This window comes from Antedon bifida, chromosome 1 (assembly GCF_963402885.1).
Source record: "Antedon bifida chromosome 1, ecAntBifi1.1, whole genome shotgun sequence".
Taxonomy (NCBI): Eukaryota; Metazoa; Echinodermata; class Crinoidea; order Comatulida; family Antedonidae; genus Antedon; species Antedon bifida.
This window is the reverse complement of record NC_136226.1, coordinates 173034-191309: the sequence shown is the minus strand read 5'-3', so window position 1 is coordinate 191309 and position 18276 is coordinate 173034. Positions and strand designations below refer to the sequence as shown.

Genomic DNA, 18276 nt, shown 5'->3' with positions numbered 1-18276 from the left:
GTTTGGTCTTGGATGTTGTCTATCTAAACGGCTGAAGAGATGAATTTAATGTGATTGAAGATTAGGAGCCATGCATCGATGTATGCATACTAACTTGAATGATGACGTAGCGCTGAGTGCGCATGCATCTAAGTCTTTTTGAAAGTCTATTAGCTTAACTATACTCTGTATGTTTATTCTGTCTAGTAGCACTGGTCGAATTGTAAATAATACACATCCAGGGTACGTTAATTAAAGCGTCGTTCTATCAGGAAATATTTTAATCTGAAAATTCCTACAAATCTGTGGATTCAATAAGAGCCTACTTAAATGCTTGTGAATTGATACCCCGATGTTCATATTTAGATAGAACAATATACATTTTTTTCATTAATCGCTTTTATAAAAATACATTCTGTCTGATACACTTGTCTGATATTGATATTTGGTACTACTCTTTGCTAGCTTGATAAATTATATTATTTAAAAATGTTGATATAAAGCCTACACTTAGCGTGCTCAGTACGGTATACCATGCTTTCTATGTTTTAAAGGATGCGAAGTATCAATATCAATGCTAAGCTAAACCGTACATTAAAGTATTAAGGAATATCTTGGGTATTAGTTAGTAATGCCAATATATACCTACATACTTACACATTCATGCACATTCATGCTTAATTGTCTTGTATAAATGAAACGTCGTTCAACCGATTTTAATTTAAACGTGGCCATTGCACTTATTACGTAATCGAGACGGTTTTCGATAAAATATGATGCCATGATGGTATCTTTTTGTTTTTGACAACGCTCGGGTCGTTGAGGATGGACTAGCCTCGCACAACAAATAATAATGAACTTAATCATTAGTAGTATTATTGAGAATAATGACATAACGACGCTCCGAAAAAATGTATTTCTACTAACGTCTGATTATTGTGTGTATACATGTTGTGCATACCATTGTCACAATAATTATAATAATGTAATAATAAAACAAGTACATTACAATGCCAGTAGTGTTCGATTGTAATTAAGATTAAAACCCAAGGGTAGCTGTATGTCCAATCACTACCGTAATGTACGCTGTTGAGACACATCGATGCGTAGACGAATAATAAATTAGCGTAAGAATGACCACAACTGACCGCTTCTTGCATATTGACTGACCGAGGAAATAATAACACTACTTTGTCATCGCATGTGTGTATGCTTACTTCCAAAAGTATTAATGATTATGAGATATGAAAGGCCGATAGCCATTGTAAAAAGTCTGAATATGTATGAAACGCCAAAAATATCCTAAACGTTGATATTCAAAGGGTAATATTCAGACCTCAAATTAGTTGTATTCTACGGTATACTGGTTTATAACATGAAGATAAAATATAAGCTATGGTAGATAATAAAACTGTCCCCAATTTGATTATATGATTATTCGCACACATAATACTGTAAAACATTTGTATTAGAATATCTTGGTAATGAAAAAGCATACTTAGGCATATAATTACTTTATGCTTGCATTCGATTGAAAACATTGTACGACTGCACTAATAACAATATCTACAGTACGTAATTATGTCGATAAACTCTATACCAAAGCCGTTAATACATAATGAAAAAGTAGACGTACAGCAGATCATAACCTTGATGAACCGGTCATGATATAATGTACCGTATTGCACGATATAATATACCGTAGTGCACGATATAATGTACCGTAGTGCACGATATAATATACCGTAGTGCACGATATAATGTACCGTAGTGCACGATATAATTTACTGTTTTGCACGATATAATTTACTGTTTTGCACGATATAATTTACTGTTTTGCACGATATAATTTACTGTTCTGTACGATATAATTTACTGTTTTGCACGATATAATTTACTGTTTTGCACGATATAATTTACTGTTTTGCACGATATAATTTACTGTTCTGTACGATACAATACAGTACTGTACGATATAATTTACCGTACTGTACGATATAATTTACTGTTCTGTCGATATAATGTACAGTACTGTATGATATAATGTACCGTACTGTACGATATAATGTACAGTACTGTACGATATAATTTACCGTAGTGTATGATATAATTACTGTTCTGTACGATATAATGTACCGTACTGTACGATATAATTTACTGTTCTGTACGATATAATGTACCGTACTGTACGATATAATTTACTGTTCTGTACGATATAATGTACAGTACTGTACGATATAATTTACCGTAGTGTACGATATTTGTAATATGTAACATTATTCATTCATTTTTTGATAAAGCTAATAGCAAAAGGGTTTTGCATGTTTTTTTTTATTTCGTGAAATGTGTTTATTTTATCCCACAAAATATCAATTAGTTAAGACATTTGGCCACGAAGAAGTAATTTAATTTGCATTTATAATTAAACACGGCAGCCATTTTCACCAAACTGCTACAGAGAATGGCGTAAACGTTTTCATTTCACATTTTGTCCAAAAATATGTACGAAGTACAATTCCTGACATGTCAACCTTTGTACCTAACCCATCATAACAACGACTAATCAGAAAGAATAATGGAATAAATAATAATCGGTGTTATGCAATAATATGGATATATGGTTAACACAATCACAATAAAACACGATCCACTTTAAGGAGAGAGACCATCATATATATTAGGATCAAACTAAACACCATAATTAATATTCAGATGTTTAGATGTTTGAGATGAAATGACAACCCTTGTTAATATGCAAAAATGTATAGTGATGTTGTTGTTAGTAGTCAGGCTACCAACATTACACATTATAGTTTATGATGAAAACGGATTCAGAATTTTTGTTTAACGAATGACATAGCACCATTAATAATTGTGCCCTCAATCGGCAATTGCATGAACTATGCCGCGATTTTTAAATAATAATATTTTGTATATCAACATTTAAAATTCAATAAAATATGAGCATGGACCTATGAATTAGTCGAGTTTACAAATTCTCATTTTTGTCAGCTGTAGTACGGTACTAAAGCTTCGCGTGTGGTAACTGCTTCTTAATGCATATGTCCTCTGGGAATATAACTGCCTAAATGCGCGGCGCGAAAATAGATATCTGCGTGTAAAGTTTGCGTAAAGGTGGAGAGAAATACATTATAGTTACATGTACTATGGAACGCTAATATTGAAATAACTAAGGTTTGGTCATGGTTATGTGCAATAACGTGCTGTTTAGAATAGTGTCATTTAAATATGCGTTTCTTAACATGTTTATAGGCACAACAAGCACCAAATAATTAGTTGTTTTAAATACGCATAATCATACAAAAAATACGTGCGGGTTATCATCTTAACATGTGCAACAGCAATGAAATAAAACAAATATTTTCCTATTTTGACTACTAGAGCAGGGTAAAACATCTCTATTACTACACGCTGCTGTTTTATGTTATTAATTAAAATACATTTTTATATTATTATATTGAATGTTTAGTTAATTTACGTCATGTTCAAATGGCGATCCGCCGCAAATCAGCAACACCGTTCACTCAAACTATAGAGGGCGTAACATGTTTTATAGTATCTCACATAGCTTGAAAATAGAACGTAATCAATGTCGATCAAACAGGATCAGGAGACGTAAAACACTGCCATGTGATTCATTACATCCCGATTATAACTGGTGGTAGTTACATCGTATTTTTTCGTGTTGACAATAATAGATACCACATGTTGACATTAAATATTATTATAAATAATTAAAAAACAACATCTAGGCGTCTCAAAAAAATGAAGTACATCTCAGCTTATTTCATTCATTCAATACTCTAATACAGTATATAGGCCTATTTCTATGATTATACTTCGTTTAGGTATAACCATCAATTGGTTAATCGACATTAACTGATCTCAATATTTTAAAGAAACCTACCAACAAATAACACTGGTAAAAATGGTAATTTAGTGGTTCCAAATGTCTAGAAACAACAAGCAATCGAACAGTATTTCAGTTTGTAAGATGGTGATTGAATGTCGTAATAAAATAACAATAGGTCGAAACGACCCGCACTACATATCCATCTTAGGTAAACAGTACTAACGCCATTTAGTTTCTGGAGTTGTCGATAAAATCCGCTTTGTAAGGCTCTGTCAACACAGTCTGTTCTGTCCAAATAATATGTCAATACTGGCCGTTTGGTATTTGTATGGAAAAAGAATAGTGTTTAATCAACATTATTCAGGTACACGGGTAAACCGTGTTAAATAAAGACATCTACATGCTATCCTTCTCAACTGAATTTTAAGTGATTTTATACTGCTAAATATTGACCTAGTAAGTCTAGCCATAAAGTCTTAACCCTAAATCTTAAGGTATAAGTTGAATCTACACGTTTATTGAACTTTCCCCCTAAATCTTAAGGTAAGCCTATCTACTCGTTGTTGAACATACTTAAATCTTAAGTTAAGTACTAGGCCTATTACTTTGTAGAACTCGCCCCTAGTATTATAACCTATCTAAACTTACGGATTGCATTTTTTTGTGGATATAAAACAAGGTCTATTTGAGACTTTCCTCTATCTTTATAGGCCCATATCAGACTTTCCTCTATATAGGCCCATATCAGACTTTCCTCTATATAGGCCCATATCAGACTTTCCTCTATATAGGCCCATATCAGACTTTCCTCTATATAGGCCCATATCAGACTTTCCTCTATATAGGCCCATATCATTTGAGACTTTCCTCTATCTTTATAGGCCCATATCATTATAATTCTCAGAATTAATAATGCTCTCCTAATAAACATTTACTACAATGTTCGAAATTGAAGAATGAGATGCGACTAGATTGAGACATCCACGTTAAATCACTCAGGGTTAATAATTGTGAACACCAGCACCGAGTTTGAAATGTTGAACAGCATTGGTCTCACCATATGCGATTATCTACTAAGAACACCCTGAGTCGCATTCATAAATGTCTTGTTGTTATAACATGTTAAGTTGGTGGAATTAGCGCTTTACGTTACATTAATACGACCTTGACACCAGGTCCATTCGGATGTAGTTCAAGTGGGATAGCACATGTCGAATTCATGTTGATTCTGATATCGCAATGCACTTTGGCATTATACATTGATACCAGGGACGATACTCAGATACATACGGCACTGACTAAAACATTATGACTTTGAAGTTTGAATTATGATCTGTCACTTGCATGTAAAGCAATAATTGAGCCTCAAAATATTGTGTCCATCATCCATTGCAATACAAGCGGTTAAAAGAATAAGGCCTAATCAACTCACTCCCCAGTGAATGAAAGGTATTTTTAGAAGCTTGCATTGGAAAAATTAAATTGATCTCATAAACTATGTGCATAAATGCAAGCAGAATTATAATCACAACGTGTGACTGTCCTACCAGGTACACTGTATAGTTATCAATTAAACTTAATTGGATTGTTTTCGGTGGTCATGCATTTGAACTTTTAGTACTATATCAACAATGTCGTATCCTAGTTAAACGGGGTATTAAAACAATAAGTGTAACGTATTGTTGCCTTCTAAATGATGGCTATATTACAAGACTTCATATCGCGTGCAACACCAAGCGGGGGTTGAATGAAATGGTAACAACCATGAGAGAGTAATGGTTGTATTTCCTAGCAAACTGGTCACTCGTGTTTTAACATTGATAATATTTGTATATGGCGCACTCGCTAAAATTGATGTTAAAACAACATTTAATATGAATCATTTTGTCACTTCATCCCCGCATAAGACAAGTTAAATTATTATGGTCGTCTGGGATAACCGTGGGAAAAGAATCACATTTAACAATAGAGGGAACCCACTTGTGTTTGTCTGTTTATTTATTCATTGAAAATCGTAGTGGATCATTAACCATCCGTAAAATAAATTTTCATCGACGAATCTAACTTACGTGACCTTCAACATGACAGATATAGACTGTCAATAATAATGCTTATACATTGAAACATTAATGTCTTATGTAATGTTCACTATAACTCGAAGTAAAGATATTTTGCCTATGGTGGCGTCCTCACGTAAATGTGATTTTGTTTTCAATTATCATTATCATGGTATTTAAAAAAATAGATAAATTGAAATACTATAAGGGTTGATACAAAGTAAAAGTTTGTACATTGAATCGAAATATTGTGTGGAGAAGGGAGGTAGGTTAAAAACAAAGTTTTTCATTTTTACGCAGCGCTTTTCGGTAACCGTGAAATGACGTTTGACATCAACATTTTGAATTCTTCTTATAGGCCTATGTGAATTACATCTAATGTTATGTTTTCGGGGCTGTTTGTTTAAATTTCAGGTGATTTGTTTTTACAAATACATGAAATCAGAAGAAGGCGAAATTTTCTGGCCGAATGAGGGTAAATTTCCGAAATACTTTTAAAATTTCACCTGAGGTTGGTCGGTCGACAATAATAAATAGTTAAAGTTAGAATAAGATGATGTATTGACACAATCACAATACGTTTGCTACATAGGAAATAAACTCATGAATAATGTAGGCCTTCGTGCAAATCATTCCTATTTCAACGCACATACACCTAATTGGTACACGGCAGCACACATTTTATGCCGAGTTTTTTTTAATCAAAAATTCTTACAGGTTTCGAAAGAAACGTTTAAATAATCTAAAATTGCACATAAGAAATTCGACAGCGTCAATTCACTATATACCTATTCGGCACAACTATATTTTTCTATTTACTTCCTTTTAATTACCATACCGTATTCTCTTCATTTCAACATAATAATCACCAAAGGTTAATTGTTTTTTTAAGTGTGCAACGTGCAATTTAATACTTTGTTTGAGATACATTATTCCTATTTATATAAAAACGCATTTCGACTTACAATAGTTTATGATTGTAATCTCAAAAGAAGCGTTTTTAGTTCTGGTCGTTATGTTGTTTGATTATCGAGGAAAATGTATTTAAGAATACTAAGTAGAAATTAAAGCGTTAAAAAGTACAGAGGCTTGGAGATTATATGACGATTTTACATTGTATTATTGTAATGAGAACAAGAATAGACTAAGAAGTATTATATAGTATTATATGCCACAGTAAACATAGTGCAATGTGCATGCATGGTCTAAATATAATACAACATATACACATTTCCTTTTGCGTGGATACTTCATACTAACTATGCACTATTTATAATCCGTGGTTAGTAGGTCAAGCATCATTACTGGTGCGCATGCGCTAGACGATCGAAGTGATTTCCGAAATACTGTATCCTCCATCTGACAACCAATTTAGACTCATAATTTCACCAAACCAACTAAACAAAAGTCAACGTTTTAACACCTGTAACACAGACTACAGTTACAATAAATATGACGATAATATCGATTTTTCAAATCTTATTCAAAGTGGCATCAAGGCAAGACACATTACGGTTGCGGCCCATCTCTTACAATATTTAATACTGATGCAGACATTTTAACACATTGACAGCAGTCTACGCGATAGACGCATAGCAAATCAGTGCACAAGTTGGCGTATAGGAGCATTGGTTGATTGTTCAGATTTAAATCGAAAAACGCTTAGTTTCAGTTATCATCAATACAGTAGTCGTTTTTACAGTAGAAATTCCCTAGCGGGCGTCTACCGATCTTCACAATGACATGGTTTATAGAGTACTTACGAAATATTACTAACGGTACATGATAAAAAAGTATTGAATCAAATAAACATAACCAATATCTATAAAAGTCTATGCATATCAAATTGTTGGCAAAAAGGATCACATTAAACTCTAAACTCTTAATTACAATATACATGACCGTCTAAGATATTCATATTCAAATTCATATTATATAAATGTCTCAGCTGCATAGGGACAACTTTGCATGGGTCTTACCAAGAAAATGGGTTTTAAGACATGGTTCTACAAAAACAAATGTAGGCTACTGACACAAACGAAAGAAACAACAACAACAAAATCAGCTCTTGAGTTATATGTTTACTATAATTTTATGATGAAAATGAAAACCTAGAATAGAAGTATACCAATGATACCCATATGCATGTTTGAATGTGTGGAGGGAACTCAGCAGCAATAACAATGTCCATCCTGGTTGCAAGTGTAACGTTATACAATAGTTTTCAATGATAGGCCTACAGATGTATTTGTATCTGTCTTGGATACGAATTGAAATAATACCATTTTGTATAACCTACCTAGAAGGAAGCAAGTAAGAAAAATGTTGCAAACGACACAAATTACTACAACTTGGATAACCGCTGATATTAAGCTTGTTAATAGTGACAACAAACAAAGCATTCGCATAGTGGCGGATAACCTAAATAAAGCGAACATATTAGGAGGACGAGTATGTTAATCCTTTAAAGACAAATACACCATTCAATATCTTTCTACTGGACCACTAAATCGTATTTACTAATTGCTAAAACACTTGCTCAATGCTATAATCAATTTGATCACGAGACCGATAAAGTTTGTTTAGCGTCACCAGATTAATCATACTATTTAAGTGTAAGTCAATAAGCTCACAACACCATTAATAACATTAGCATTTTAAATAATTATGCATCGTGTTCGACATTCCTCACGTGGTGATCGTGTTGGGTGGCAAATTAGATTACTAAATGGAGGAGGGCAACTAATCTATTATTTGAACGCTAATCAATGTAACAACAACAATAGTAATAATAATAAGCAAGATAGAATTCTCACCTCGTGATTTTTTTGATACTGTATCCAAAGTTTCTTGAAGTTTCAAATCTGTAAAATCCGGATGCAAAACCGCATATTCATTAGTAAAATTCCCATCGTCGTCAAGAAAAGCTCTGTAAACCCCACTACACAAGAAAAAATGATCTCGCGCAAACTTTTCATTATCTTCATCGACTAAAATCTGGAACCAAATAAGCCAATTGTGCAATTTAAAAAACTCGACTAAAGTACGGCCCATCCCGATATAAGTGGGACCGGTTCGAGTCGTTGTATTGAACTCGTCGCTTTTTTCCACATCACGAAAATCTGGTCCCAGAGCAGCTGGTGAAATCAAAGGCAATTTCCATATGCTGTTGAGACGGGCAACATAGGCTACTGGGTAACTACAACACGGTCCAAATATGACATGCCCCTGATACTTTTCTCGTAATTTTAGTGCCTCAGTCTGTGCTATTAAAGGATTACACTTTTCATCGGCAAACCGTGTAATGAGTTCATGATTTCCAAGTAGACCAGATTCATTTACGTAATTTAGAGCTAGATCTATAGCTGGCAACACCACCTCTTTAGGGTATGGCAGGTATTCACGTATGGTCGTTTCACTGCCACTCAACATAAAAAAGGCGGTTATTGTGCCATCTTCTATATGTTCATCGTCGCAATTACATGTCTGACCGTCTTGAGCTCCTACATCAAGCACCAGTGATCCTGCTACAAAGAGTGTTATCACCCTTAACACGTACATTATAGTCACAGGACGAATACCAAAACATCAAAACTCACACATTCAACAGCGGTATTTGTAATTTGTACCAAATTATACGCTTTAGAAATGATTTCCGGTTTCACGGGTGAATGCTGACGATATAAACGTGAGGCATAAAGTGGAGTCAACGTCAGGAACCAGTTCGAAAAAATAAACGATAATCTATAAAGAGTTTGGTCACAAAAGACCAATTATATTTCTCACTTTAGGCATGACACGCCGATATCAACACATCGGGTTTCTGTAGATACAAACAAAACTTGATCATTCACCAACGTGTGCAAACAATTCTGAAAACACTTTACAGCGAATAATTCACAGTATTTGTGATATGGCGTACCGTATACCCCTTAGCTGGTATGAACACAATTCCATAGCTCTCTTACAATTCAAACAATATAATCCTGTGGTATCGAATAAAAATCCAAGTAGTCGGCGGGGCGGAACCAACCACCAATCGACACTTGTTGTCAGTGAATATAGACTGACGAACGTACGACCACCATTTGTACTACTTGTCTACAAAATACTTTCGTTGTAATGCGGATTCATACAGGTATCCTCGACAAATGCAGACGATGAATAGCGCCATCGCTGTGTTTTTTACAACGTCGTTAAACGTGTTGTAGACTCTATGATAACCAATGGTTAAATAAATTGTGCAATGAGATGGTAAACATAAGATAAGATCAAAGATTGGAAGTCATCATATCGATGATATCATTCTGAAATTATTAAAGGTGAACTTTGGAAAATGCAGATTACTATAATCTATATACAGCCAATGGGTAGAAACACGCTACGTTTTATTATGTACTAAATTTAATTACCTTACAGTGAATTGACAAGAATAATTAATATTCTGTTTAATAATACTAGAACAAAATAAAATTAGCAAAACAACAAATAGTATAATAATTATATTTATTTTATATTAACTTATTATTCAACTTTAAAAAATCCAAAAAATGAAAAGATGTGAAGAAAATAGAGCGAATGAAAACAATTACAAAATCAATGGCCGCCCCAATTTATATTTATTATAGTGAAAACAAAAACTAACGTTATTAAATTGTTTAATGATAGACAGTCTTGCAATAAGCCTACCCAGAGGGCGGCAGACAGAACATTTAATGTTTCAGTTTTCAATCACTGAACTTATATTCAATAAAAAAACATTAATTAAAAAAGTGATGATTAATTAAAAAACAATAAATATAATACTAATAATTGGACAAGATAGCCGAATGTCTGAATTTAGATTTCATTGTAGGGCTATAAACCACATTTGAATTGAATTTGAATTTGTTTTAATTTCAAATGTTGCCATAATTATTGGAATAATGAATTAATGTATATATTGTATATGATACAATAACAATCAGTAATGTCCAGGTAAATCATGATCATCATAATTCATTTTCTTGTAACTTCATAATAATTTAATAATATAGATGGCGGTATTACACATTTTTCTTTAATCAGAACTGCATAATTGTAGTTTGTTTTTTTATGTAGGCCTACACACACACAATGTTATGTTCTTACGGTACATTGTGTCGATACGTTATGTCTACGCGTGTCCTGATGGGAACCAAGGTGATGTGAACACCGTACAATTAAAACTCTATTTGTTGTTGATGTATGTTAATCTTATACCTTATTTATTGAATGCACCATGTATTTGCAAACAGATAAGACAGTATTCACTTTGAAACGTTAAGGATAGTTCAAGTTCAAGCTAAAATATTACACATATATTGATCATAAAATAATCCATATAGATATAGGGCTCTCCATGTCAACCTAAAGTTACCAACGATTCTGAAAAGGAATTCAATAGAAAAATATGTGTGATAATCCAAAAATAGCGCTCTCTATATAACTAAAAGCTTTCCAATGATTTTGAAAAGGACATCGTCAAATGTACCAACAATGTGTCATAATCCAAACAATCTGTATAGCGCCCTCTATAATCAACCTAAAGTTTCCATTGATTCTGTAAAGGACATCATCGAATGTACTAAAGTAACAATGTGTGATAATCCAAACAATATGTATAGCGCCCTCTATAATCAACCTAAAGTTTCCAATGATTCTGTAAAGGACATCGTCGAATGTACTAACAATGTGTGATAATCCAAACAATCTGTATAGCGCCCTCTATAATCTACCTAAAGTTTCTAAATAATTCTGTAATGGACATCGTCGAATGTACTAACGATGTGTCATAATCCAAACAATCTATATAGCGCCCTCTATAATCAACCTAAAGTTTCCAATTATTCTGTAAAGGATATCGTCGAATGTACTAACGATGTGTCATAATCCAAACAATCTACATAGCGCCCTCTATAATCAACCTAAAGTTTCCAATGATTCTGTAAAGGACATCGTCAAATGTACTAACAATGTGTGATAATCCAAACAATCTATATAGCGCCCTCTATAATTAACCTAAAGTTTCCAATGATTCTGTAAAGGACATCGTCAAATGTACTAACAATGTGTGATAATCCAAACAATCTATATAGCGCCCTCTATAATCAACCTAAAGTTTCCAATGATTCTGTAATGGATATCGTCGAATGTACTAACAATGTGTGATAATCCAAACAATCTATATAGCGCCTCTATAATCAACCTAAAGTTTCCAATGATTCTGTAAAGGACATCGTCAAATGTACTAACAATGTGTGATAATCCAAACAATCTATATAGCGCCCTCTATAATCAACCTAAAGTTTCCAATTATTCTGTAAAGGATATCGTCGAATGTACTAACGATGTGTCATAATCCAAACAATCTACATAGCGCCCTCTATAATCAACCTAAAGTTTCCAATGATTCTGTAAAGGACATCGTCAAATGTACTAACAATGTGTGATAATCCAAACAATCTATATAGCGCCTCTATAATCAACCTAAAGTTTCCAATGATTCTGTAATGGATATCGTCGAATGTACTAACAATGTGTGATAATCCAAACAATCTATATAGCGCCCTCTATAATTAACCTAAAGTTTCCAATGATTCTGTAAAGGATATCGTCAAATGTACTAACGATGTGTCATAATCCAAACAATCTATATAGCGCCCTCTATAATTAACCTAAAGTTTCCAATGATTCTGTAAAGGACATCGTCAAATGTACTAACAATGTGTGATAATCCAAACAATCTATATAGCGCCCTCTATAATCAACCTAAAGTTTCCAATGATTCTGTAAAGGACATCGTCGAATGTAGGCCTACTAACAATGTACAAACCACCTTTTGTGATATACGATGTCATCGTGTGTACAGTAAGCTAAGCTGAGCTCTTTCACCCGTGATTACACTTGCTTCGTCTGTTATTCACCATGGTTCACTTTGCAAACGAACGGTGTGGATACATTTTTACTATGAGCCTAATTACTTATGCGTACTCAACCAATCCAAGTCTTGAAATTTCAGAAATTATTGTAAGAAATATAATAACACTTAAAAAAAACCCTTTTTTTAAATTATTTATTACAATAATGCATATGTATTTAAACAAATAGAGAGAATACACTAGCCAGGCTAGGCATCGGCATCTTTACACATCGACATCTTTACACAACAAATATAATATTGTCACTGTTCATTACTCGTGTACATTATGGCATACGGGTGGACGTGATCTAGTAACTATCGTTTAAATTCTTTCAGCTCTACTAGCTGGGGTTCGAATGAAAACAATTACAAACTCAATGGCCGCCCCAATTTATATTTATTATACTGAAAACAAAAACTAACGTTATTAAATTGTTTAATGATAGACAGTCTTGCAATAAGCCTACCCAGAGGGCGGCAGACAGAACATTTAATGTTTCAGTTTTCAATCACTGAACTTATATTCAATAAAAAAAAATTAATCAAAAAAGTGATGATTAATTAAAAAACAATAAATATAATACTAATAATTGGACAAGATAGCCGAATGTCTAAATATTACTAGATGACGTAATATGCAGCGCGTATAAGAATATAATATTGTCACTGTTCATTACTCGTGTACATTATGGCATAACGGGTGGACGTGATCTAGTAACTATCGTTTGAATTCTTTCAGCTCTACTAGCTGGGGTTCGAATCTCTACGGATTAAAAAAAAATAACATGTTTTTCTTTTATTTTGAAAGAGAGATAGGCCTATTTAGAGAATCAAGTTAATTTAGGATAGGCAGGGGCTGGTCCCGGAGACTTATATTCTTTCCATATTTCGAAGTCCAAATTCCAGGCACCTAGCAACTCTATTTTGAAAAAATTATTAGATCCACCCAACCATGATGGGTTGGTCCTGGGAATCCAAAAAAAAATTTTTGTAAATTATCATTTAAATCCATTAACAAATTACCTACAAAGTGACAATGGGGTGGGTATCAGTGGCTTGATCTCAATGTCAAATTAAATAAGCAAAAAGCTAAATCAAAACCGTAAAGTAAAACAGAAGGAAAGAAATTGCCGAACTTTCGGAAAACACTTCCTTCGTCAGGGCTAAATTTTAAGCATTTTTTTTTACGCTCTTTAATTAAAGTTCTTGCTTCTTCAGCATCATTTAACGCTATTCAAACGAACGAGTCCGATGGATCTTGGAAACATCTGTCATCTGATGACATTAATACAGATAACCGGTGTCAATTATTATGATTTTCACACATAACACTATGCGGTAATAGTGTAAGTCGACGAATAAATCGATCTTATTATTCATACTAATACTTGCACGGCAGTTATACGAGTGTAGAAGTTATATTCGAATGAATTCATGGTTTAATTGGTTATTTAGTTTATCTGGATTTAGAATATTTGTGAATTTACTTCGCTATACCTCCGAGCGATTTAAAACGAAGGCAGAATATTAATTTTCAATATTCGCTAATGTACAGTGTGGTGTGGGTCTACGTGTGGCATGATTAGATGTAAGATGATGATGGAAGGGTGTATGTTTGTAGAACATGTTGGTGTGGCTCACATATTTAACTTTACTCATTATTACTAATGACTATTTTATTTGTTTTTCGTACGCATATACATATCGTTTGGCAATATCATATAGGGATACGAAATATTGTAGTCCCGCTATAAATTATCGCCTCTTTTCAGTCATATATAAATAGAAAAACACAATTACCAAGACATATTGGAATTAAAATTACAACTGTTACGTTAAATTAAAACGGTTGAATACTTTTGAGAAACATAGCACTCGTTGGAGAAAATTGTAGCATAAAGATCATTTTTTGAAGGTGATTAGAGAATTCTATTAAAACATCAATATATGCAAACGTACAGTTAATTGTAACTTTTCAGAATTTACGTGACAACAAATTATGAATTTTATTACTTTCCATGTAAAATATTAAAAAAGCAATTTTAGAAATTATATCATTTGTAGTATTATCTTTTTTTTTATGTTATTGCTATATTGCAAAGCTAACTTCTGTATATTTAAATGTGATATTCTTATGAACTGAAATATTAATGTTGTTGTTTTGTGAATGACTACTTATAGTGAAATGCTGTTAAATTGTACGCAAGAAGTGTGAATTCAAATTAATAATTATGGGTGTATGGATTTATGTCTCTCTACGATACAATAAACATGGCAAACAAATTAAACATCAAAAGTTAGTTTGATTGAATATTGAACAAAGAATTAATAATAGTTGTTCATACAACGAACCAAATTTTCGACTTTATTGCGACACCTGTACCCTTGATTTGAATTTATTCTAATTTATGCTAATTATTGAAATTTATTACCGGTATAATGTTATGCTACCTTCAGTGCACATGCATTTTTTTAAAGTTTATTTTTTAAAATGTTATGTGAGTTAATCACGAGACATGGTCTTTAACAATAACCCCATACAAAATAAATGACTGTTATTGATCGGGGTTGATGAAATGTGCCCATATAATAGAAATGCGATTTTAATTAATGTACAGTAAGAATATTTATAACTTAGTTTAGGAAATCTTATTTCGTATAACTTGAGGTTACTTTTGTAATTATTGCTTATGATGTTTGTCTTTATGATGTGAAGCGCCTTAGAGCATGAGTTTTCATGAAAAGGGCGCTATAGAAATCTGGTAAATAAATAAATAATGCATTACCGGGACACTGAGGGCGATGGTTCCTGCTTTGTTATAAACCGCCCTCTTGTGAATAAACTCCTCATTTCAATAAATTTAAATACAGATGTTTGTACTCATGTCGAAATTAACACATTTAATATTACTACTGATATGGACGTTGCTTTGTATTTATTTATAATTATATACACTGAATTAATTTGTTTTTTATATGGATATGATTAAAAAATAAAACTTGACATTAAATTGAACAGAACATTCAAAAGAACAGTCATAACATAATATTGTATTTAATTTGGTGTAACACAACAACAAGTTGATTAAATTATAAAACAACATGAGAAACAGTGTTTTTAATAATTGTGATAGAGAGAACAAGAGCAATAAATGACCATCTCTCTGAATGACCATCTCTCTGAATGACCATTCTCGTTAAAGGAGATATAATTTAATAATACGGCAATAAAATAGCAAAATAGACGCAGATTACTGACAAATACTTGGAGATAGCGAACGAAGGAGAAAAATGCCAAAAGGACCATTAGTGTAATTATCATAGACAAAGTACGAGGATATAAGAACGCTTTCTAACTTCTCGTTTATGGCATTGATTAATGAATGCTATAATTACTGACTCCAAAAACCTTTCCAGATCTTGTGTAACAGCAATCCTACGTTTGTACTTATTACGTTCCAGAAATATTTTCTTTCATTAATACAATTGATATGATTGATAAGTTATTGGAAACTAGATTTGAGTATGTACTGCAAATATTTTAAATGCTGAATTATAAAGATAATAAAACATATTTTAATAATGACGGGTAATAGTGACGGGTTCAAAGAAAGTCATAAAAAAAGCATTTTTTTATTTGGCATCATCCCCACTCTACAATGTGTTCGTAGGGTAAAGCATAACATAAATCGACATGTTTCAAATTTTAAGCTTGTTTATTGTATTTTTATGTGTTTTATTTAACTTTTTAAATTTGAACAAATGAAAATAATATTTCAAACCATGTAGGCCTATTATATTGAGTTTGACCCTGAATAAACAACATAGGTCTATCAAATATCAAATCACAGAATTATGTGCAGCTGGTATAAGATTCTTTCAAAAGAATCAATATGTATTAGTAACTTAAATTGAAACTTTAATTTAAATACTAAAAATCATAGAGTATAAATTAATACAATATTCTAAAAATAAAAATTGTTTTGCTCTAAATGTGTTCGACTAAGTATTATTATATAATACTACTGTATTACGATTTACCGCAATAACAGGTTAAAATACGTTAATTGAATACAGAATGAACTATTGAGTTTAGTAGGTTAATGTGATTACTAAATCTCTGTTTATACGATATTATACGATCGTATTATTTATACGACCTGTTCTAAAGATTTTCAAAAAGATCATAAACATATAAATTGTGCGTACGTAGGTATCTTTTTTTTTACTTTACAGTATGATTCCTTGTGACGCTATCTCACTACGCAGACACTAAAGCGTAAAACCTGTTCTCCTGTCGACGTTATTCGACGCTATCGTCGTTGATCGTTAACAGTTCAACGACGATCGTTTGAAAACGATCAAGTTGAAATGATAACGATAGCGAGTACCTTTTTCTGTAAATCGTTAACATTTCAATGCTTACGTAGGAGATCGCCGATTATTGTTAACGATAGCATCGAATAACGTCGACAGGAAAACAGGCTTAAGTGTAACAACGTTACAATTGACGTAATTTTTAATTTCTGCCGAAAGATACGTACATCCAATGTATAATACGAGGCTAACACATATCAAAATACCGTTTATAAATGTGTTCAGGCTCAATTTGTTTCATTGTCAGACGTGAAATTTCAATGATTTTATGATTGAGGTTGAAAAAAAGTGTATAATGCGAACGTGGAAACAACGCATTATTCTATTCAAGAAACCTAAATCAGTGCTTTTCACGCCTTATATTTTCAGGCTAGCAACCGTCAGCTTCAATTAGATGGAAAATATGTACGATTAGAAATTTAAGTTAAAATGATTTCTGATTTGTGTCAAATTATATCGCATACATTATGTTAACTTTCCTGGTGCACATTGTGACACCAAATCAATAATTTAAATGATTTTGTTTATTGGAAGTAATATTATACATGTTGATATTTCATGTTTATGCCGTGTTACATTGGTGTGCAATTTATTGATATTGATAATACTTAATTATGATCAGATTCATGTCTCCAATAAATTTATATCATCATCCACATCATCTACCATCATCCTCATCATTATCATTATCATCATCACCATATACACATCATCATCATCCTCATCATTATTATCCTCATCATCCGCCACATCATCATCATCATCATCATCATCATCATCCTCCACATCATCATCATCATCATCCTCCACATCATCATCATCATCCTCCACATCATCATCATCCTCCGCATCATCATCATCATCCTCCACATCATCATCATCATCATTATCATTATCATCATCACCATATACACATCATCATCATCCTCATCATCATTATCCTCATCATCCTCCACATCATCATCATCATCCTCCACATCATCATCATCATCATCCTCCACATCATCATCATCATCATCCTCCACATCATCATCATCATCATCATCCTC

The 18276-nt window shown here is 32.7% G+C and overlaps 1 protein-coding gene across 3 annotated transcripts in view; it reads right to left on the bottom strand.

Annotated features, from left to right (window-relative positions):
- LOC144836145 (atrial natriuretic peptide receptor 1-like) overlaps window positions 1-18276 on the bottom strand; it is a 165954-nt gene that overhangs the window by 106740 nt on the left and 40938 nt on the right. For 2 of the 3 annotated variants that reach the window (XM_078691354.1, XM_078691362.1), the window contains exon 1: window positions 8727-10021. The exons of the other annotated variant lie outside the window; for it this stretch is intronic. In XM_078691354.1, coding sequence (XP_078547480.1) covers window positions 8727-9471 — 745 coding nt within the window. In that variant the 5' untranslated portion in view covers window positions 9472-10021. Of the gene's footprint in view, window positions 1-8726; window positions 10022-18276 lie in introns of those variants that run through there. 3 annotated transcript variants of the gene reach the window in all.